Raw genomic sequence first — 22217 nt, 5'->3', positions numbered from 1 at the left:
AGTCAGTGAGCATTTATTAAGTGTGCCAGGTACTACACTAAGCACTGGGGATGTGAAGAAAGGCAAGACAAGAAATAAATCAATCAATCAGTCTTAGAGACGATGAGTGAGCTCTAAGCAAACTCCCTTGGAAACATTCTTTAGGTCCAGGTGAACTTGTAATTGAATTTTGTCGTACATTTGAAGAATAAATAATCTCTGTGCTGTATCAGTAGTTACTCTACTAAACTATTTTTGTGAGACAAACTCGGTCTGATTCTCGGGCTGGGAATGGGGCGCTGTACTTGGAGTTGAGAGGTCCTGTGTTCAGATCCTGTCTTAGACACTCACCAGCTGTGTGATCTTGGTCAAATCGCGGTTTCCTCATCTGCAGAATAGGGGCCTTTGAGGCCCCTCCCTCCCAGCTGTGACCTCTCCCTCCCTTGGCTTTGATGACATTACTGCAGGTGTCCTCGGTTCTCCTGTTACCTCGCTGTCTTGGTCTGCCCTAAGACTTTGCCCTAGGCCTTCCCCTTTTTCCCTTCATCTTCTCTCCCCCAGTGGTCTCAACCATTTCCCTGGCTTCAGTGATCCAGTTTCATATTTAATAACAACAGTGATAACAACTGGCATTTCTTTAGTGCTTTACAGTTTGTAGAAAGCATTCCACACGTTATCTTATTTGATGATGTCTGGAAATAGGATAATCCTTCTCACAATCACTCTGTGACATGACTACTATAGGTGTCATTATCTTCTTTTACAGATAAGGAAACTGAGCCACAGGAGGCCCAAGTGGCTTACCTATAATCACTCACACAGCTATGAGTGTCCAGGCTTGAAATGGAGGCTTTCTTGCCTTCTGACATGCTCCCTTTCCCCTCAGTCACCCGCTCTTCACTTTTCTTTTGGCCTGCTTGAGTGCCCCAGCAGTGCTTCAGACTCACCACAAGCAGACCCCTACCTATTCCTTTCTCCCTCTGACCTGTCCCTCCTCCTGGCTTTCCGATTTCTGTAAATGGCACCTCCATCATTCCGGTCACTCTGGCCGGAAACCTAGGAGTCCTCGCTGACTCTGCTTCCTCTCACCTACTATAGCTGGTCAGTTGCCAAATCCTGTTAATTTTCCCTCAGCAAACATTAATTTCTCTTCCCTCTCTCAGTTTTTTCACTCAGACTATCACTACTTAGTTCAGGCCTTCGTCATCTCTGACATCATCTTCATAATCTAGTATGGTAGCCTCCTAACAGATCTTCCCACCCTCCGTTCTCTCTGTTTTCTACTGAGTCCTTTGAAGGCTACCAAAGTAATCTTCCTCATGTACAGATCTGATTACATTAATCTCTTTTGCTCAAAAAACTTGCATGGGTCCCCATTGTAGATAGGATGAAATACAAGCTCTCCTTAGGAGTATTCACACCTTCAGAATTATTCTAATTTATCTTTTCAGTGTTATTTCATTCTACTCCCTGAGAAATACTCTATAGTCTAGCTAAACTGGATAAACTGGGGTTCTCTAATCTCATCTCCCCTCTTCTACCTCTGTACATTTGCACAGCCCATCCTTCCATCCCAGTGCTTAGACTCCATTTACCTCTATGCCTTTTGAAATCTCTCTCTCTCTGTCTCTCTCTGTCTCTGTCTCTGTCTGTCTTTCTCTTAAGTAAATTTTTATTGAAATCTTGCTGTCTACTAGATTATAAGCTTCTGGAAGGTTGAGGCTGGTTTTCATATTTCCTTCCTCACCTCCTAGCAGAGTGCCCTGTATGTAGTAGGTATTTAATAAATGTTTACTTAATTGAATTGAATCCTTCACAGCATGTGAGGCTTTTTATTGTCCATTTCAGATTTTTACTTAATGAGTGTTAGAGAACACTTTCTCTCCTTGATCCGAGTGTGTCTGAGTGCAGATAAACTGAGTTTCCCAAAGGCCCCGTGCCTGTCCCTATCCCAACATGTTCTTCTGGACTCTCCCTATCTCCCCTTCTGAACTTGCTGATATGGGGATTTTGAAGCATTCGTTCTGTCTTTAAAAATATACAGCAGATATTGTGAACATGGAGGAGTCTCTCAAATTAGCATAGAGACTAGAGGACCCTGCGGTTGGAGTGGATCTCAATAGATCTAAATATGACAATGGCCATTTGGGTTTTCTCCTTCCCTGTAAACCATCTTGCCTTTTTGTCTAGCTTGTTTTTAATTTGATTAGATTGAAGGAAATCGGGTGGAGGAAGAACAGATTTTTCAAAAAGATGCTTGAAACATCAATTAAAGGGGGTATACCGTGACCCTCTTGGCCAGCCGATAATGGTAAAGCAAGGCTGCTGTTGTCAACCCATCCTGCATCTGGTTCCTATCAGTGGGGCTCCTGCTTTGGGGACAGAGCCCTCATTAACACTGCATGCACAGGTATGGCTTAGGTAAACTCTGGGAGTGCACACACTCCCTCACAGTGTGCTCCATGGCTTCACACAGAGGTCTATTATGTTGTCCTGGCAAACAGCATGTCGCTGTGGTTTCTTACATAAGGGAGGGCGTTTTGTTTGGACTGCTGGGTTACCTCCCCACAGTCCTTTCTCCCCACAGTCACTGGTTGCACGAGCTATTTCCTGCCTCAGAGCAGAATTAATTGGGGCAAGGTGGCTTCAAAGACCTTCAGATTCATGGTGACCACCATGTCGAACTCCAGAGGCACCTTCTCCAGGCAGCCCCAGAGACCCCCCAGGGCTGACATGTTCTCATGTGAGACTTGATTTGTAGAGACATTTTAGCAACAATCGGGGTTTGGATCTTCTCGGCTAAGTTAGAAACCAGCTTCTGCCCTTTCCTTCCAAACTGAATTTTACCACTAGCCAGCTTCTTTCCTGAAGAGTTTAAGGCACTTTATGAAGAGGGAATGTGCTGGTGCTGCTGAGCAGTCCAGCCTTCTGAGCATGTTTCCTATATCTCATTGTTCTGTAGAGGGAAATTTACAGAGCCCTCGCTGGGATTAGTGTTTATCTACATTCTGTCCATAGCTGTAATTCATTTATAATCATTACTTTTTTTTCATTTTCCCTTTATTTGCATCTGTAAAATGTGTGAATAGACTGTGCTTGTGTATACTATAGAAACCTTCTTGCCACTATATGAAGTTTTTTTTTTAAACTCTTCCACTATAAACTTTGGAAACTTGTCCAAGACAGAAGAAAGGGACTAGTTAAAGAAGGGGAAAAAAATCAGTATGTAATTCAGGGACCTGAAGAACTGCTACCATGCCATCCTGTGTGTAAAAGAAATAAAAAGAGTGGTGTTTATATTTTTTGAAAGGGAGCTCAGTGTTCTTAGGCTTAAAGAGTAGCTCAGAATACTGAGAAGGGTCCTTGGGGAATGATTGAGCTGAATATTCCTTACCACCAGTTTACAAAGAACCAACAGAAGCCCTGAGAAATGTGGGCAGGAGATGTCTTCCATAAGGTGTAGACTGGCAGCTTATAAAACATACTGAACACTTCTTTTCAGAAGAGGTCAGTTCTATTGATATCTTAAAATCAGCTAGGTTGAATCTCATTTCTGCTTCCTATGATTTGTGTGACTTGGGGCACGTCACTTTGTTTCCTCTGGGAAATGAAGGGATTGGACTAGATGAGCGCACTAAGGTTCCTGGTACGTTCTTGGTGTGTGAGTCTGTGGTTCAGAGACACGGTAAATGGGAGCATAAACCCAGGAAGATTCATCTTCTCTTCATCATTCCAATTTTAGTATATGTGCTGCCAAAGTGAAGATATAACCATTGGTTTGTAATATAGAAAAGCAATTCTGATTGAGACTTCTCTATGTCTCTTCAGTTTTCAAAAATTTTATTCTTTATTTTAAACATTTCAAAATTTTTTTGAGCTTTAAATTCTTTCCCTCCCTTTAGCCCTTTGCAGCACCCATTGAGAAGGCAAGCAATATGGATTGTACATGTGATATCATGGCAAAATATATTTCCATAATTAGCCATGGTGCAAAAAAAACAAAAAGCAAAAACAAAAAAAACAACCCAGGAAAAATAAAGTGAAAAAAATCATACTTAAATTTGTTCTCAAGAGTTCATCAGTTCTCTCTCTGGAGGTAGATAGCATTTTTCATCATAAAATTCCTTCAGAATTGTCTTGGATCATTGTATTAATCAATGTAGCTAAGCCTTTTCACAGTTGATCATCATTACAATATTGCTATTACTATGTACGACGATTTCCTGGTTTTGCTTATTTCACTCTGCACCAGATCATATAGGTCTTCCCAGGTTTTTATGAAACCATCCCCCTCATTATTTCTTAATACACAATAGTATTCTGTCACAATTACACACCACGATTTGTTTAGCCATTCCCTTATTGATGACTTTGCTACCACAAAAAGAGCTGCTATAAATATTTTTGTACATGTGAGTCCTTTTCTTTTTTCTTGAATCTCTTTAGGATACAAATCTAGTAGTGGTATTATTGGGTCAAAGGATATGTATAGTTTTATAACCCTTTGAGTGTAGTTCCAGATTGTTCCCCAGAATGGTCAGACCAATTGACAATTCCACCAACAGTGTTTAATATGCCTGTTTTCCTACATCCCCTCTAGCATTTGTCATTTTCCTTTTCTATCATGTTAACTAATCTAATAGGTATGAAGTGGTACCTCAGAGTTATTTTAATTTACATTTCTCTAATCAATAATGATTTAGTATCTTTAATTTGGAAACCAGTCATTCAATTAACTTGGAAACCAGTGTCATTTCCACTTTCATAACATCTTGCCTGTCTTTCTACTCATAGCCACCATTCAGATATCCCCCCACTCCAGTCCATCCTCCCACTTTGCTACCAAAGTGATCTTCTTAAAGTACAGGTCTGGCCATGGTACTCCATCACCCACTCATTACATTTCAATGCCTCACTTCCACTGCTTGGTTTTGAAAGCCCATTCACAATCTGTGTGGTACCTAGGCAGCTAGGTAACGCAGTAGATAGAGTACTGGACCTAGAATTAGGAAGACCTGAATTTAAATCTGGCCTTGGATGCTCTATGACCCTGGGTTTGTCACTCAACCTCTGTCTGCTTCAGTTTCCTCACCTATAAAAAAGGGATAATAATGGTACCTGCCACCCAGGGTTGTTGTGAGAATCAAATGAGGTAAGATATGCAAAGCACTTTGCACCCTACAGCGCTCTATGAATGCTAGTTGTTGTTATGATTATTATACCCATTTTTCCAGTCTTACACTTCACTCTCCTCCATGTGCTTGGAGATCCGGTGACACTGGCCTCCTTGCTATTCCTCACAGGCATTCCATGCCTGGCATCCTCTGCTTTTTCACCTTCTGGCTTCTTTTGAGACTCAGCTCAAATCCTACCTGGTCTCCTCCTCCTCCTCCTCCTCCCCCCCACCTCCACTATAATCAGTGCCTTCCCCCTGAGATTTATCCCTCATTTGTACTCTCTCTATATATTTGTATGTTATTTCCCCCACTAGACTGTGAGTTCCTTGAGGGCAGAGACCATGTTTTTGGTCTTTCTTTATTTCTCCAGAGTGTAGCACAGTGCCTGGCACATAGGAAGCACTTGAAATGCTTGTTGACTACTGCCTAGGTCATAAGGCTGACCTATAGCAATAACAGAGGGATCTGAGCAGGAAATATGCTGGCTAGGGAGCTGAACCCTGGGTTAAGCGGATGGTCTAATGGCAAATAAGTGAGCATTAGGTTCCTGGGAAACTTTGCCTTTCATGGGTCAGGTGTTTGGGATGGGGGAGAGGCAGTGGAGTAGGAAGAGTTCTGGGTTTGGAGCTTGAATCCCAGCTCAGCTGGAATGACTCGGGGCATGGCACTTAGGTTCCTCCTTTGAAAATGGAGGGGTTGAACTAAATGACTTGTGAGGTCCCTTCCATTTCTTGGTCTGTGAGCCTATGGTTCAGAGACATGGTAAATGGCAGCGCCAACCCAAGGAGAGTCTGCTAGAAAGAAGCCCAGTCCTTGGCCTTGGGCAGAAAACGAGAAGACTTTAGAGATAAAGGGGACCTTTCAGGATAATCTAGTCCAGGGAATCTTCACCTTCCTGGTGGACCCTTTTGATTGTGCAGTAAAAACCAACGGATGCCCTTCTCAGGATCCTGTTTTTAAATGCATAAAGTAAAATACAATGGATTACAACAAAAACCAATAATATGGCAATGCCATTATAAAATTATTCTTTAAAAAAGTTCTTAGACTTCAGGTCAAGAGCCTCTGATTTAGGTAAACCCTTTTATTTTGCAGTTGAGGAAATTCAAGGCCCAGAGAAGTCAGGTGCCCAAGGTCTCACAGGTAGTAAGTGACAGAGGCTGGATTTGAACCCAGGCCCTTAGATTCTAGTTCCTATATTCTTTCTGCTGTACCACACTGCTGCAGAGCATCTCCAGAAGGCGGGGTTGTGACTTCTTCTTCACAGTGTATCTGTAATATTTACAAATATTACTAGTATATTAGTTTTCATCCAACAAAGTGATTTTTTTTTTTACAATTAACCTAATAATCCTTAGATACAGGTATATGCATCTAACTGATGGAAAGTTAAAATTCTCTTGACAAAAAGTGACTTTAGAAGCCAGTAACCAAGATGAAGTGAAATTGCCAACTACTTTTTAGGCAGTCTAAAGTACAAAGGTCCTGAGTAGTCAGTTCATGGTTCCATTGAATATCCTTCACAGTTAGGCCAAGGAGCAATGTGTTGGGTAGGAACCTGAAAATAAGGTTGATGCTTTGAATGCTCTTTCTAAAAAACATCAAACAGAGCTATTCACATGGAGAGGACATGATCTGTGGGGTGAGCATTCAGAGTAGCCTTGAAATCCATTGGTATTTTGATGGAAAAGTGTTTTAATCTCATCATCAAAGTTATTTAAAAGGGACAGAGACATAATCTCTGACAGGGAGTGTTAATGAAAAGAATACTCCACACATGTCACCTGAGCTCAAGGAGACCCAGCTAAGGAGTTTGACCAAGGGTCAGCATTTAACCGAGGGGAGTGAAGGATGGATGGGCTTGTTTTGATTGATGAAGCTGGAATTTGCCAGCTGTGCAGTGTGAATGAAACGAAAGGACCTTTATGGGTCGTGTGTATAATGTAGCTGGCTGAATAGGGGTGCAGTTGAGTGCTTGCTCTATAAGGAAACCATGTAGCTAGAGTTAGGCATCAGGGAAGCCAAAGTGGACATTTGATCTGAGCAGAAGTTAGATACTGAAGGGAGATGAACTTGGGGAAAAAGTGAACAAAGAAAGGTTTTTTCCTTCTGGTAGTTATCTTTTTTTAACTGAGCTAGCAAAAGAATAAATTCATAGAAAGATGTTGAATGTCTGGACACTAAGGGATCCCTTCATTCCTAGGATCAGTTGGGATCAAAGATAGGATGGAGATGGTTCCTTGGTTATAAGTGAAAAAAACTCCAAAAAGCAAATTGGTTTCTTCTCTGGGAGTGGAAGATTGGGAGAAGGGCAGGGCAATTGGAGGACAGTTAAAGGCATTTAAAAAATGGTGTGGTGGGTTTTAATTGCCCCCTTTGTGAGGATCGGGGGTTGGGGGGAAGCCTCAAGGATCTAGTCCAAAATTCAGGCATTAGTAAAAGTGGCTTAACTAGGTGAAATACAAAGGCGGGATTGTCAGAAGTTGGGACTACAGATGAAGAATGGTGGAAAGAATTTTTGGTATAAAAAGAAATGTGTTTAAGCTCCCTTCATCCTTCACACCTACAGCAGATAGTTTGCTCTTTAGAAGGGGGACACGCTACCCACAGGTGGACAGTTGCCCAGGTGGTGAATCAGTGACCGAAAAGTAAGCAGATGAACTCTGGTTTGGTTGCTTTATGGCAAGGAGATTGGCCAAAAGCTTCCAGGTGGAAAATAGGGTATTTCATTCTCTTCTGTGTTGGAGGAGAGGAAAGGTATAGCAGACATCTGGGCCAAGCCCTGAAGAATTCTCATTACTGCCTCTGTACAATGTACTTCTGTGTATCTAAAGAGTGAGGCTAAGATTCAGGAAACCATGAAGAAGCAAACATCTTGATGCCCCAGAATCTTCAGTTCCTGGTATTTTGGGTCCCTCTCTTCTTTCAAGACACAGTTCAAGCACTGCCTCTCCTTTTTAGAAAATTCAGTGTTATTTTATTTTCAGTTCCAAATTCTCTTTCTCCTACCTTACCCTCCCCCCTCCATGGAGAAAGCAAGTAAAATAAAACCTGTTACAAATATGTATAGTCAAACAAGACAATTTCCCACATTAGCCATGTCCAAAAAAGAAAGAAAAAATATGTTCCAGCTTGCACTCTGAATCCATCAGCTTTCTATCTGGAGGTGGGCAGCATATTTCCTCATGAGTTCTCTGGAATTGTGGCTGGTTGTTGTGTGGGTCAGAGTTTTGAAGCTTTTCCTGATCACCTCATATGCTAGTATCCTCTCCCCCAAACTATCTTTTACTTAACTGCTTTGTATTTATTTTCTTTTTATTTATTCTCTGTATACTTGTATATAGCCTTCTTTCCTTAAACTAGAATGTTAGCTCTTAAGAGTAGGAATTGTTTTTTTTTTTTTTCATATTTGCATTCCCCCAATTTAAATTCGAACACACCACTGAATACATTTCCAAGAAAGGTACTTAGATTAATTTTGGATAAAAATCGATCAACAAGCATTTGTTAAACACTTGCTGTGTGCCAGGCACTGTGCTTAGTGCTGGAGATACAAAGAGAAGCCAAAAAAAAAAGTCCCTACCCTCAAGAAGGTGTTTATAATCTAATGGGCAAGACAGAATACAAACCACTATGTGCAATCTATTTATCTATCTATCTATCTATCTATCTATCTATCTATCTATCTATCTATCTATATCTATGTATGATAAATTAGAGATAATCTCAGAGGAAAAGCACTAGCAGTGGAGGGGACTAGGAAAGCCTTTTTTGTACAAGGTTGAATTTTAGGTGAGACATGAAGGGAGCCAGTGGGTAGAGACAAGCAAGGGGTCTCCAGGCATGAGAGACAGCTAGTGAGAAACCACAGAGCTCTCAGGAGATGAAGTATTGCTATATGAGGAACAGCAAGGAAGTCAGTGTTACTGGATTGGAGAGTACATGGAGAGTACTCCCTTCAGGCAGGGAGACTAACTAGAAAGCTATTGCAGTGGTCCAGGGAGAGATGATGAGGGCTTGCATCAGGGTGCTGGCAGTATCAGAGAAGAGAAGGGGATATATGTGAGTGATATTGGAAAGGTAGATTGAATAGGACTTGGAAATAAATTGGATTTGGGAGATGAGAGTGAGGATGACACCTAAGTTTGTGAACCTAGGTGACTAGGAGGAAGGTGATAGCCTTAGCAGTAGTAGGGAAGTTAGCAAGAAGGGAATGTTTTTGGGCAAAGACAATGAAATGAGTTCAGTTTTGGAAATGTTGAGTTTAAGATGTCAATGGGATGTTCAGTTTGAGATGTTCAATAGATAGTTGGAAGTGTGAGACTGGAAGTTAGCAGAGAGGTTAGGGCTGGATAAGTAGATTTGAGAATCATTGGGATATAGATGATATTTGAATCTTTGGGGGCTGATAAGATCACCACGTGAAATAGTGTTAAGAGGAGAAGAGTGCCAAGAACAGAGCCCTGGAGGGAACTCACGGTTGACAGGTGTGAGCTGGAGGAAGATCCAGCCAAGAAAGAAGACTGAGGAGTGGTCAGATAGGTAGCAAGAAAACCAGGATAGATTAGTGTCACTAAAACCTAGGGAGGCACACTTAATGCACCAATCATGGAAAATTAAGACGGCTTTGAAAGTTACATGTCTTTATTATATACTTAAAAACAAAATCAAACTGTGTGTAATAGAGGTCTGCATTTTTATACGCTCTTTTTCTGTTCTAATATATGTGTATGTGCATATGTACATACACATAGATATGTATGAAAACGCCTGTTTGGTATTTATTAATTTCAGAATATCAAAATCATAAACTTAGGCGATGTGAAAACAAAAAAAATCAATAAAAATCTATTTCATTTTCTAAAAGGAGATTAAGGAAAAGAAAAGGGAACTTTGGAGTGAGTGCTAGAGCCCCACCTGTGCCCTGGAGTCATCCTGGACTCCTCACTGTCTCTTCCCCCCACCCCATACGAAGCTGTTGCCAAAGCCTGTCAATCTCACCTTTGCAGCATCTCTCGAATGTGTCCCTTCTCTCCTCTGACACTGCTACCTCTGGTGCAGGCTCTCATCACCTCACGCTTGGACTATTGCAATAACTGCTTGTGGGTGGGTCTGCCTGCCTCAAGTCTCTCCCCATTCCACTCTAGTCCTTTTTAGGTTTTCCTGAAGTGCAGGTCTGATTGTGTCATCCCATTATTTGATAAACTCCAGTGGCTCCCTGTCACCTCCAGGAACAAATACAAAATGCTTTGTATGGCATTCAAAGCCATTCATAACTTGGTCCCTTCCAGTCTTCTTAGAACTTACTCTCTGACATGAATTCTTCAGACTAGTGTCACTGGTCTCGTGACTGTTCCATGAACCAGGCATTTTCTCTGGCTGTCTCCGGTACCTGGAGTGCTCACCTTCCTCTAATCTAACTACTGACCTCCCTAGCTTCCTCTGAGTCTTATCCCACTTCCTACAGGAAGCTTTTCTCAATCCCTCTTAATTCCAGTGTCTTCTCTCTATTAATTATTTCCCATTTACCCTATATATAGTTTGTATGTATTTGTTTGCATGCTGTCTCGCCCATTAGATTGTAAGCTTCTTGAGGTCAGGGACTGTCTTTTGCCTCTTTTTTGTATCCGTGGTGAGGGAATTAAAATAGCAAGTGGTGGTGGGAATTGGGTGAACCACACTGACTTCATCTTGTGGCTCAATTCTGGAGCAGCTCTGTTCCCATTTCATCTTTTACCCTCCACACTTGTGCTTAGGACAGTGCCTGACATGTAGTAGGTGCTTCATAAACACTTGTTGATAGATTGATTGAGAAATATTTAACAACCACTTCTCCAGCCCTTTAGAGAAAAAAAATAGAGTATATGCATAACACATTTTAAACTTTCTTCTGTAGCGTTAATATTTGGTTTTAGCAAGCCAGTATGAACTGGATCTAGCCTACCCCTATATAGGACAATAGCTAGTAGAGATGGATGGATGAAATGAGTTTTGGGGGATAGGGGAGGCAAAGGCATGTTTGGAGGTAGCAGAGAAGCAACTAGTAGATGGGGAGAGATTAAAGATAAGTGACAGAGTGGGAACCACATGGGGATATTCTTTTGGAGGAGATGAGATGGAATGCGGTTAGTTGTGCATGTAGAAGAGTGGGCCTTAGCAAAGAGAAGAGCCCCCTTTTCTTCTGAGACAGGAGTAAAGGAGAAGATAGTGGCAGAAGGCATCTGGATGATGTGAGAGGAGGAGGGGAGGAGACGGAGCTCTCAGTGAATGGCTGAGGGGTAAAATATGAGGCAAGATTCTCTGCTCAGAGAGTGGGGAGGAGAACTGTGGGGGGTTTGAGGAGGGAGGAAGAGGTTTGGAATTGCTGCTGTGGAGAGAGAAGTCATTACCCTCCTAATTGGGGAGGGAGAAAAGGATTGCCTTGTGGCAGTGAGGGCCCAGTCAACTTATGTCACATAAATTTATGGTGGATCCATTTAGCGTGGTTTTCTGATCTTCTCCATCTCATTCAGCAGCACATTAGTAGTAGTGAAGGCAGTAGATGATGGGAGCTATCCAACTCTGGTTCAGTCTGCACTCAGAGCTCCTCAGTTTTCTCTCTGGAGGTGGATGGCATTGTTCGTCATGAGTTCTTTGGAATTGTTGTGCATCATTGCATTGATCTGAGTAGCTAAGTCTTTCACGGTTGGTCATCCTTTCAGGATTGCTGTTACCGTGTCATGTTCTGGTTCTGCTCATTTCGCTCTGCATCAGTTCATGTATAAGTCTCCCCAGATTTTGTAAAGTACCTTTTAAACCTTAAAGCACTTTAGAAATGCCAGCTATCATTATTGTTATTATTATTATTATTATTATTTTTGCCTTGTTGCCCTTCTATTAGTACTGATTGGAGAGTTAATTCTCTTTCCACCTTTGATGACAGAAGTAGAAGACAGACTTTGCAAACTAAAGAGGGCAAATAAAAAACGATACATCTGGGTTTTTTGAGTCATCTATTGGTCCTATATTCTGAAGATATATTTGGTCATGATCATATAGGGTCAACTCAGCAAGCACTTATTAAATGCTGACTGTGTGCTGGGCACTGTGTTACGTGCTGGGGATAAACAAATAAAGGCAGAAAATATTCTTGCTTTTAAGGAGCTCAGAGTGTAATGAGAAAACAACATAGAGATCACTCTGTACGTACAAGCCCTGTGCAGTGCAAATTGAAGGCCATCTCAGAGGAAATGCACAGGTTTGGAGGGGGACTAGGAAAGACTTAGAGAAGGTAGGGTTTGAGTTGAGACATGAAGGAAGCCTGGTTTGCCAGCACCTGGAGGAGACAAGGAGGGAGAGCATTCCGTGTGTGTGGGACAGCCCAAGAAAAGGCAGCGTGTGCCAGAGCTGCAAGTAATCATTTAACATTCCCCCTCCCCCCAAGACGTGATCCAGGCAGAAACATACAACTGGTACTGTACAGTAAGATGTAGATAAATTCATGGATCACAGACGCCACTCTTTTCAGGTCTATTGATGGCACCTCCGTTATCCGTTCAAATACAGTAAGTTTCTTGAGGGCAGTGCCTCTTTGTCCATAGGGCACCTTGCACATAGTAGGCATGGCTAGTTGTTGGATTTGTGGGGTTCCTTGGGGCTCTGTGGTCAGGTACTGCCCTTCCTCACCACACCGGGTTTCCTTTCCCTGTGTACCTCACACCTCTTTGATTTCATTTCTTTTCAGGTGGGAGCAACGAGAGCTGCCCAACGGGAGGGTCTATTATGTTGATCACAATACGAAAACGACTACTTGGGAAAGGCCTCTTCCCCCAGGGTAAGTAGGACTCCTAAGACTGATCCAGGGACCCTCTGCCTAGGGGCAGGTGCGGCTGAAGGTATCTCTGTTTTCCAACACACTGCTCTCTAGTCTTCTTGCCTCTTCCCTTTCACTTGTCTCTCCCCTTTTCCTATTTCTACTGCATTGACTTGAGACTTGCAGGTGTCATCTGTGGGCATGGACGAACCTTGCTGTGTAACAAGGGGAGCCTTGGGCTAAAATGGTTGGGGACCTAAGATTTGAGACCATTGGAGAGACCTTGGGCTATAGATGCCCAATTGCAAGTCAGTAGATGTCACTGCATGGAAACTTTTCTATTATTGAGTCACATGTTTCTAGGACATTCTACCTGGTATTACAAAATATTGTAGCACCTCTCTTGGGTTACCTGAATTCTTTCTTGGTTACTTTTCCTATTGGCTCATATGGAATTGCTTTCATTTATCAAGTATGTATGGAGATTTTTAGAGCATCATCATTATAGCTTTCAGAAGAGAGGGTGGGAGGAGGTAAGGGTAGAGAGCGTTCTTGAAAAACTCATAAAAATTAGCTGGAGAGATCAGATGTTACGTCTCTCCTTTAAGAGATCTGCCATTGCAGACTGTACGCCTCTGCAGTCATCTGGGTTCTGGAGGGAGGGAGGGGCATACTGTGCCATAACCAGAGGACATGAGGGGCTTCCAAGGAAAGAGAACTGTCCAAGTCTAAGGAGAAGTGGTTTGGTTCCCTGTTTGCCAGGGACAGAACGTACTTTCCAAATGAGAATCCCCATATTGAGAGCTTTTGAAAGGGAATGTCTCCCACTCACAGAAAAAAGAACCCTTTTCTAATAAAGTAGCCGTGAAGGGCTTATATGTCCATGGGTGGGAAGGCTTTCCTCCTTCCTCTTAAATGTGGTGTGGGAAGGGGGGCCAGCAGCAGGCAGGATACCTGAGAGGCCTCATGCTCGGCTGCCGCCCAGATGCCAGTCAGGCCCTGAGCAAACACGGCCCCACCTTCTCTCCCTATGACTTTCCATTAAGAGTCTCCTCATAGCTTAGGGTTTTCCAGTAGGAGGATTTTTTTCCCCTTTCCCACCCCTTCTGGGAAAAGAGTTTCTGATAACTTCTCATTATTATTTCTTTTTTCTATTTTTCACTTTGAATGGCTTTGGAATTTCATTTTTAGAATGACCCAAGTTAAGCATTATCTCTCAATGGTACATTTTGCAGATGTTCACATTATGTGATCAGGATGTAGTATAGGGCAACCTCACTCCTTCCATGTAAGTCTGAATGGGCGTGGTTTTGTTTTATTCCTTGTCTGGGAAATTCTCTCTGTCTCTGTCCCTTTCTCCCCCTTCACTTCTCTCTTTTTTTCTCTCTCATTTTTCTCTGTCTCTCTCTCTCTCTCTCTCTCTCTCTCTCACACACACACACACACACACACACACACACGTCTAGACATTTTATTCTTTACACACAATTATATCAGAGAGATTTCCTACAAGCTGTTCAGGCTGGTCTTAGTCAGTGCTTGGGTGGTGTGGAAATAGAGATGTTCCATGATGCTGTTTAAGAGCGGAACTTCCTCCTCCTTCTAGCACTGTGGTGAGACGCAGAGACCTGGACGAGGGCTTTCTTACTTCATTATGGTGTTGGTATTTTCATAGGAGACATTCTAGCTTCATGCCCTGATGAGGCCTGATTCTAGCCCCTCTTCCCTCCCTCTGAATAGTTCTTGAATTCTTCTTAAAGGAACATAATTTTGCAGTGACAGCTTCATTCTTCTCGGTACTCCAAGCTCTCTTGCTCCTCATGCAGTGTTATAGTGGGGGAAACTGGGTGGAACAGCTTTGTGCTCTCATCAGCAGTCAGTGGGAAGAGAGCTACCCCGGGGAAGTCAGTGTGCAGCAGTAGGACCATCTTCAGACCACGGTCCTTCTGTCATCCAGCCTTGGCCACCACTTAGTTTATCTCTGAGATAAGACTGAGCCAGTGGCTTCAACCCTGCACATGCCTTCGTCTATGTCATGTGCACATGGAATAACTGTACCTGCACCATTCCGATGTTTCCCCGGTACCTGAGAGTGTTGAGGATGGTGGCCTTGGGTTTTGCAGGCCTGGTCTTTGCCACTTTCTTAGGCAGCAGCCAGTCTTGACTCCTTTGCTTATAGCATTATCTATAAAAGCAAGAAGTCTCCCCCTGTTTTTATATCTTCATAAAATAAAACAATCTGGGTTATTTCTGTCTTCCTTTCCAGGGCTTTTTAAGAAAGCCAACCCTTCCCTCCCCATCTTTCTGGTCCTGGTACTTTTACTTCACAGAGCTGAGGTTCAGAAAAGGAGCTTTGCTTACAATGTGGTAGCAGGGCATGGGTGCTTGGTCTGGAGTCAGAGGTCCTCGTTCTCAAGCCTACTTCTGACACTTTGTGTTTGGGTGACTTGTCTTCATCTGTAAAATGAGAGAGCTGGATTAGATGTTTTTACAAGTACACCCCAGCCCTAATGCTGGGGTCCTAGCCGTCATTTAACCTCTAAGGTGCTCTCTAGTCTGTCAGTTGACAAGCATTTATTAAGTGATTACTGTGTGCCAGGGACCTTGCTGAGTGTTGGACATACGAAGAAATGCAGAGAACAGCCTCTGTCCTCTGGAAGCTACATTCTGATAAGGGAGACAATGTAAATTACCAGGTGCACAAAAGACAGACATAGAACAGATGAAGGTAATCTCAGAGGGGAAGGCGTTAGCAGCAAGGGGGACCAAGAACTGTCTCCACAGAAGGGGTGATTGGAGCTGAGTCTTGAAGGAAACCAGGGGAGCTAAGAGGTGGTGAAGGTGTGGAGGACAGCCAGGGCAAATGCAGCAAGATGGGTGATGGAGCACTGTGTTGGAAGAACCTCCAGTAGGCCATTGCAGCTGGATTGTAGACTGCAAATCTATTACAGTTGGCCTCATTTCCCACTCTCAATTTGATCTCTGTAATTCCTTTTTTGGTCCCCTTTGGTTCCAGACTCTTCTTTAGCCCTCATGGTAGATTCAGAATTAGAGAGAAGCCATTTCTTTCCCCATATACTCCTATTCTTGTAACTGCCTATCTGTATGAGGATCCTTGGTCATTTTGTCCCTTTAAATCATGGATTCCTTTATGGGGGTCATGGATCCCCTTGGTAGTCTAGTGAATGAAGCTTATGGACATCTCAGAATAAGGTTTTTGTACCCACAGGATTACAAAGGAGACCAGAAGTTAGTGAAAATAAAGATGTGGTTTCTCCCCTCTCACCCCAATCCAAGTTCATAGCCTCAGGTTAAGAACTTTGCTTAAAATATAATTTATTCCATGAGGCTCTTGATCTTGTTTTTTCCTTCCTTGGTCTTCTTATTTCATTTCCCAGAATGTTCAGGGACTACACTGGAACAGGATGCCATTTTCAAGGCTTGCGAAAAGGGGGAGCTCTTGTTTGTCCATGTCAGTCAGTCATCATCATCATCATCGTCATTGTCATCAACAACAAATGCTTTTTAGGTACCCACTGTGAGCAGGGTACTATGTTAAACCCTGGGCATACAAACATCTATAAAACATGATCTATGCCCTCCATGTCCTTACTGTCGATTTGGGCAAGCAGGCCATTCACACAGAGAGATAAATAATGATGTGAAATGGCACATACTTTGTGCCAGGTGACTACTGTAGACAGTAGGTACTCTAAGAGTTAGAAGACTGGAGTGGTCACCACTAACTGAGATAGTTGCGGAGAGACCTCACAGAGAAAGTGAAGCTTGAGCTGGGTGGGCTTAAATGATATGGGGAGAAAGAGGGAGGCATTCCAAGCAGGAGAAGCGCCACAGACAGTAGCCTGGAGGAGGAGGAGGAGGAGGAGGAGGCTGAGAAGGAAGAGATTCGAATGAAGATTCATGAAGAGACCAATTTGGCTTGGAGTCCAAGCAGAATTCATATTGGGAGGTTAATAGGAGACGGATTTAGAGAGCTAGGGGTTGGGGTCACATTTTGAAGGGCTTTGAATGCTAGTCTGGGAATTCAGAATTTACTGTCACCAAATGGCCATTGGAGCTTTTTCAGCAGGGCCACAGGAGGATAGGAGCAGAATGGCATTTGAGGAAGATCAACACAGAATGATATCTAAGATATATTGGAGAAGGGGGATTCTAGATGTTGGGAAATCAGGAAGGAGAATACCGTTGTTGTCGTGTAAGCAGAACGCAGTAACTGAATAGAAGGCCTAGACGAGGCTGATGGCCTTGGGAATAGAAAGGAAGGGACATCGTGAAGGAAAGACTGCTGTAACTTGGTTCCCTACTGACTGGTGTCAGAAAGAGGGGAGGGGTAGAGGGAGAAACAAGGGTAAATCCAACTTTTCACACCTGGAGACATCGATAGAAACAGGAGAAGGCAGGAAGGAGAGGTAATTGGAGGGAAAGATGATGAGTTTGGTTTTAGTTATGTTGAATTTGAAGTTATTGCCATATGTTCAGAAGGAGGTATCTAGCAGGTAGTTAGTAATTCAGGGCAGCAGCTCTAGAAACCAGGCCTGGGGACTAAAGATTGCTTCAGGGGAAAAACAGTATAGAAGGGAGCATGGGGGAGGAATGGGGATCAGAAGCTCTAAAGAAATAGCCAGGAGCCAGCAGACAGAAACTGGCTGGAAGATTAAACCAGGAGATCCATAGTATTGAGATGTGACACAGGATTGTGGGGTAAGCAGCTCATAGCAAGGGGAGATCAGAGAGGGTGATAGCCAAGGGAGTCTTTCTGAAAGATTAATATTAATGTTGTTGGGTTTGCTTTGTGTACTGCATGTCAGTGTACTCTTGAGATTTAGCTTTTGCTGGTCTTTTGACTGACTTTCCTGGCGGTGTGAATCACATTATACCTACTAGGCTTACCTGCCATCTTTATTCCTTACATTACTCCTAACTCCCCTATGTCACTTCCAGAGCTCAGGTGCTATAGTTCAACCCTAGAAAGGCTACTTTATAAGAAAAGAGACAGTAGAAAGCCCTGCTGTTCTATGAACCAGCTTCTTTCCTGCATACACTGCTCCACTGGGTTTTTGTTAATACTGAATGTTCTCTGTAAGCCTTGGAGACTGGGATCCAGCAGTTTCCCTGGTGGGCCCCCAAGTTGCTGGGCCCCAAATCTACCCCCATTTTCTTCAACCTGGGAAATCTTGGGGTCCCTCAAGATTTAGAGGCCATTGTGCTGACTATGAACTTGATGTTTCCAGCTGGGAAAAGCGTGTGGACCCCCGAGGAAGATATTACTATGTGGACCACAACACCAGGACCACTACCTGGCAGCGTCCAACAGCAGAGTACGTGAGGAACTATGAACAGTGGCAGTCTCAAAGGAATCAGCTGCAGGGGGCCATGCAGCAGTTCAGCCAAAGATTCCTCTACCAGGTAAGAGTCATGAGGGGCTTTCAGTAAGAGAAGGAAGCCTTTCAGGTGCCGACAGGGTATGGAACAGCGCATTCCCCTATGGTTGTCATTCTGGCTGATAGGCAGGGGTGGTTCGCGAAAGAGGCTTTCTCAAAAGAAGAGTTTTACTTTCTTGCCAATTCTGATCTCTCTCGTCTCTGTCTAAAGAAACTTTGTCTTTGGCCAGATTCACCCTATCTAAAACTGAATTCGTCATCTCTTTCCCCAGACTGATCCCCTTTCCAGTCTTCCCTATTTCTGTTAATGATTCTCCTCATCTTCTAGTCATCTGGATTTGAAATCTGGAAGTCAGTTTTTATTCATCCTTCTGTCTTCTAACTCCTACATCCCTGTATCCAAATAGTCATCAAATTCTGCAAAAAGATTTGTCTTCAAAATGTCTCACATCTGTCCTTTTATTCCTATTTCCACTTCTACCGTTTTAGTTCAGATCTTTATCACCACATTCCTCCAATCTTAACAAAGTTTCTTAATAGATCTCCTTGCTTCTAGCTCCCAGATCCCATAAAATCACAGAAACCTAGATTTGTAGGTAGATAAGGCACTTATTAAAAGCTTACTGTGTGCTAGGCACCATGCTAGGCCCTGTAGATACACATAAAGCAAGCAAGATAATCCCTACCCTCAAGGAGCTGATGCCACATAAAGGGGAAATGGAATATGGGAGGAAGGATGGTGGAGGAGGACAGGGAAAGCTATTAAGGTAGGGCCAAGGCAGTTGTCCTTGAGGAGGAAGAAAAGTCTGGAGAGTGAGCCTGACTGAGGCCCCTCCCACAGTAGTAGTTCCAGGCATAGCCTATCCTCAGTGATATCTCTATGCCACTTAATCCCTGCGTGTTGTCCTTGACAGTTTTCTGCGGAATATTCTCACAGAATCTTAGTTAGATGGGTCCTGGAGGTCATTTAGTCTGATCAGTACCTGAATAGGTAACTCCTCAATGGCATCCCCTTCAAGTGATCTCAAAGACCTCCTTAGTAAAAGGGGATCCACCTTTTCCAAGGCAGCACATTCCCCTTTTTTTCCACTTATTTTTAAAGCATTTTCTTTTTTATTGTAAACTTAATCGTCAAGAAATAGACATTTCAAGATAAAAAAGAACAGGGAAGAGGATTTTATGAAAAATCAAAATTCTCTTACATGTAGTTTTTTAAAGGAGCATATTAAATTTGATAAGGTAATAACAAAATTGTTGTCCCCCTCTGTACTTTTTTCTTCTGTGCCTTTAAAAAAATGTTTTATTGATGTCCCCTTTTGACATGTCTGTCTACTAACACCTTTCCTTCCCCTTTCACAAACATATATGGTCAATCATATTGGCCTTGTCTGAAAATGGCTGTCTTGTTCTGTACCTCTGTCCATCACCTCTTCCCAAGAGGGGAGGTATATTTCATTAGGCGTGTGATGTCAGGATTTCTGAGGTCCTCCAAAGTTGTAACTCCTCACATTATTAATTGTTGCAATCACATGTATTTTCCTCCTGCTTCTGTTCATTTCCATCTGCCTCATTTTATACATGTCCTTCCAAGCTTCTCTGAACCCATCGTATTCCTCATTTCTTATGAAATAGGCTGAGGATGGAATTGTTATTTCACTGACAGGAGACTGCGTTGTGAGGCTCAGAGAGATCGTGAGAGTCCCGAGAAATTAAGCAGTTTGTCCAGGGTCACACAGTCTGTGTACGTTAGAGACGGGACTTGACCATAGGTTTTCTTGTTTCTGAGGCCAGCTCTTTATCCAGTATGCCCCACTCACTTCTAACAGTGTAATCAAATTCCGTCACAGTGACATACTGCAGTGTGTTCAGCCGTTCCCTGATTGATGGGCATCCACTTTGTTTCCAGGTCTTAGCTACAACAAAATGTGCTGCTATAAATATTCTTCTGCATGGGAGTCTTTTCCTTCTGTCCTTGGGTTTCCTAAATAGTAGTACTGCAGACTCAAAGGGCATGGACAGTTTTGTGAGCTTGGGTATGGTTACAAATACTTTTCTAAAAATATTGAGATAGTTTGCAGCTATCCTCCCCCAGATTTTCCAACAATTACTATTTTTCTTTTTTGTCATCTTTGCCAATCTGATGTGCATGAGATGGAACCTGAATTTCACCGTGTGATTCTCTTGTTAATGATTTGGAGCATATTTTATGTGGCTTTTGATAAAATTGCATTTGTTCATTTGAGGACCGCTGGTTAGTATTATTCTCAGAACATATATGTTGGGGAATGGTTCTTGTCCTTACATATTTGAATCAATTCTTTTTATATTTTCCCAGTTGTTTCCCTTGTGATTCTAACTGCATTTATTTTGCTTATGCAAAACCTTTCAGATTGTGTAATTGAAATGTGCAGTTTTATTTTTTATGATCATCTCTATTCTTTGTTTAGGTAAGAATTCTCCCTCTAACAATAGTTATGAGAGAAATCTCCTTCCATAAAACTCTATGTTTTTTATATGACTTTTTATATTCAGGTCATGTATCTATTTGGAATTAATTATGGTTTATTAAGATACTGGCCTACATCTAGATTCTGCCACCCCTACTTTACCAGTTTCCTAGCAGTTTTTGTCAAGGAGTCTTTATCCCAGTAGGTGATCTCCTTCTACCCTGGAGCAGTTCTGATTGTTAAGAATTCTATTTTGCTGGAGGGGCCGTGAACTAGTCCAGCTATTCTGGATAGCAACGTAGCTATGCCCAAAAAGCTATTAAAGTATGAGTACCATTTGCCCCAGCAGTGCCACTACTAGGTCTGTCCCTCAAAAAGATCAGAGAAAGAGGGAAAGGGCCTATATATATATACAAAAATATTTATAGCAGTTCTTTTTGTGGTGGCAAAGAATTGGCAACTGAGGGAATGCCCATCAGATGGGGAATGGCTGAACAAGTTGTGGTATATGAACATGATGGCAGACTGTTACGCTACAAGAAATGATGAGGGGGTGGTGTCAGAGAAATCTGGAAGACTTGTATGAGCTGATGCAGAGTGAAGCAAGCAGAGCCAGAACAATTCATACAGTAACAAAAATACTGTGAAGACAAACAGCTTTGAAAGACTTAGGAACACTGGTCAACACAATGACCAACCACAGTCCCAAAGGACTCATGACAAAAAACATTATCCACCTCCAGCTGGAATACTGATGGATTCTAAGTACAGTGAAGTGCATTTTCTTCCTTCCTTCCTTCCCTCCCTTCCTCTCTCTTTTTGGATGTGGCTGATGTGGGGATTTGTTTTGCATAACTCTGTTGTTTGTAATGGGGTTTTTCTTGCCGTTTCAATGTGTGGGTGAACGGGAAGGTAGATTAAGGGAGCATTAAGTCCTATGCAAAGCAAATTCTAAGGATTCTAAGGATGTATAAAATTCTAAGGATATACAAAAATATTTATAGCTTTTTTTTTTTCAGTAGCAAAGAATGGGAATCTGAGGGAGTACCCGTAAATTGGGGAGTGGCTGAACAAGTTATGGTATATACAGCACAGTAGAGTGGGATTCTTATCAGTGTAATGACCCATCATAATTCCAGAGGACTGGAACCTGAAACATGCTGCCCACTTCCCAGTTGAGAAGTGAAAGACTCACAATGCAGAATGAGACAGATTTTTATTTGGTCATCATGAGTGTGGAAATTTGTTTCAATTGTTTGTTTATGTGTGTAGTAGGTTTTGTTTTTCTTGTGTTCTCAGTAGTAGGGAGTGAGAGTTGAGGGGGAAAGGTAAGAAAGAGGATCTTGACTGGTTAAAAGAGAAAAAAAATAGATACACACACATATATATGTATTTGGATATGCATATGGTGTATGCATAT

General features: G+C 42.5%; 1 protein-coding gene across 4 annotated transcripts in view; it reads left to right on the top strand.

Moving 5' to 3' along the window:
* Positions 1-22217, top strand: part of WWP2 (WW domain containing E3 ubiquitin protein ligase 2) — a 120218-nt gene that overhangs the window by 73586 nt on the left and 24415 nt on the right. For all 4 annotated transcript variants that reach the window (XM_027847153.1, XM_027847145.1, XM_027847160.1 and 1 more), the window contains exons 9-10: positions 12880-12969; positions 18201-18375. In XM_027847153.1, the coding sequence (XP_027702954.1) occupies positions 12880-12969; positions 18201-18375 (265 nt within the window). The remainder of the gene's footprint in view (positions 1-12879; positions 12970-18200; positions 18376-22217) is intronic.

This window comes from Vombatus ursinus, unplaced genomic scaffold, assembly GCF_900497805.2.
Source record: "Vombatus ursinus unplaced genomic scaffold, bare-nosed wombat genome assembly UNPS02005286.1, whole genome shotgun sequence".
NCBI lineage: Eukaryota > Metazoa > Chordata > Mammalia > Diprotodontia > Vombatidae > Vombatus > Vombatus ursinus.
Note: the sequence above shows the minus strand (reverse complement) of the source record. Positions and strands in the feature narration are given on the sequence as shown.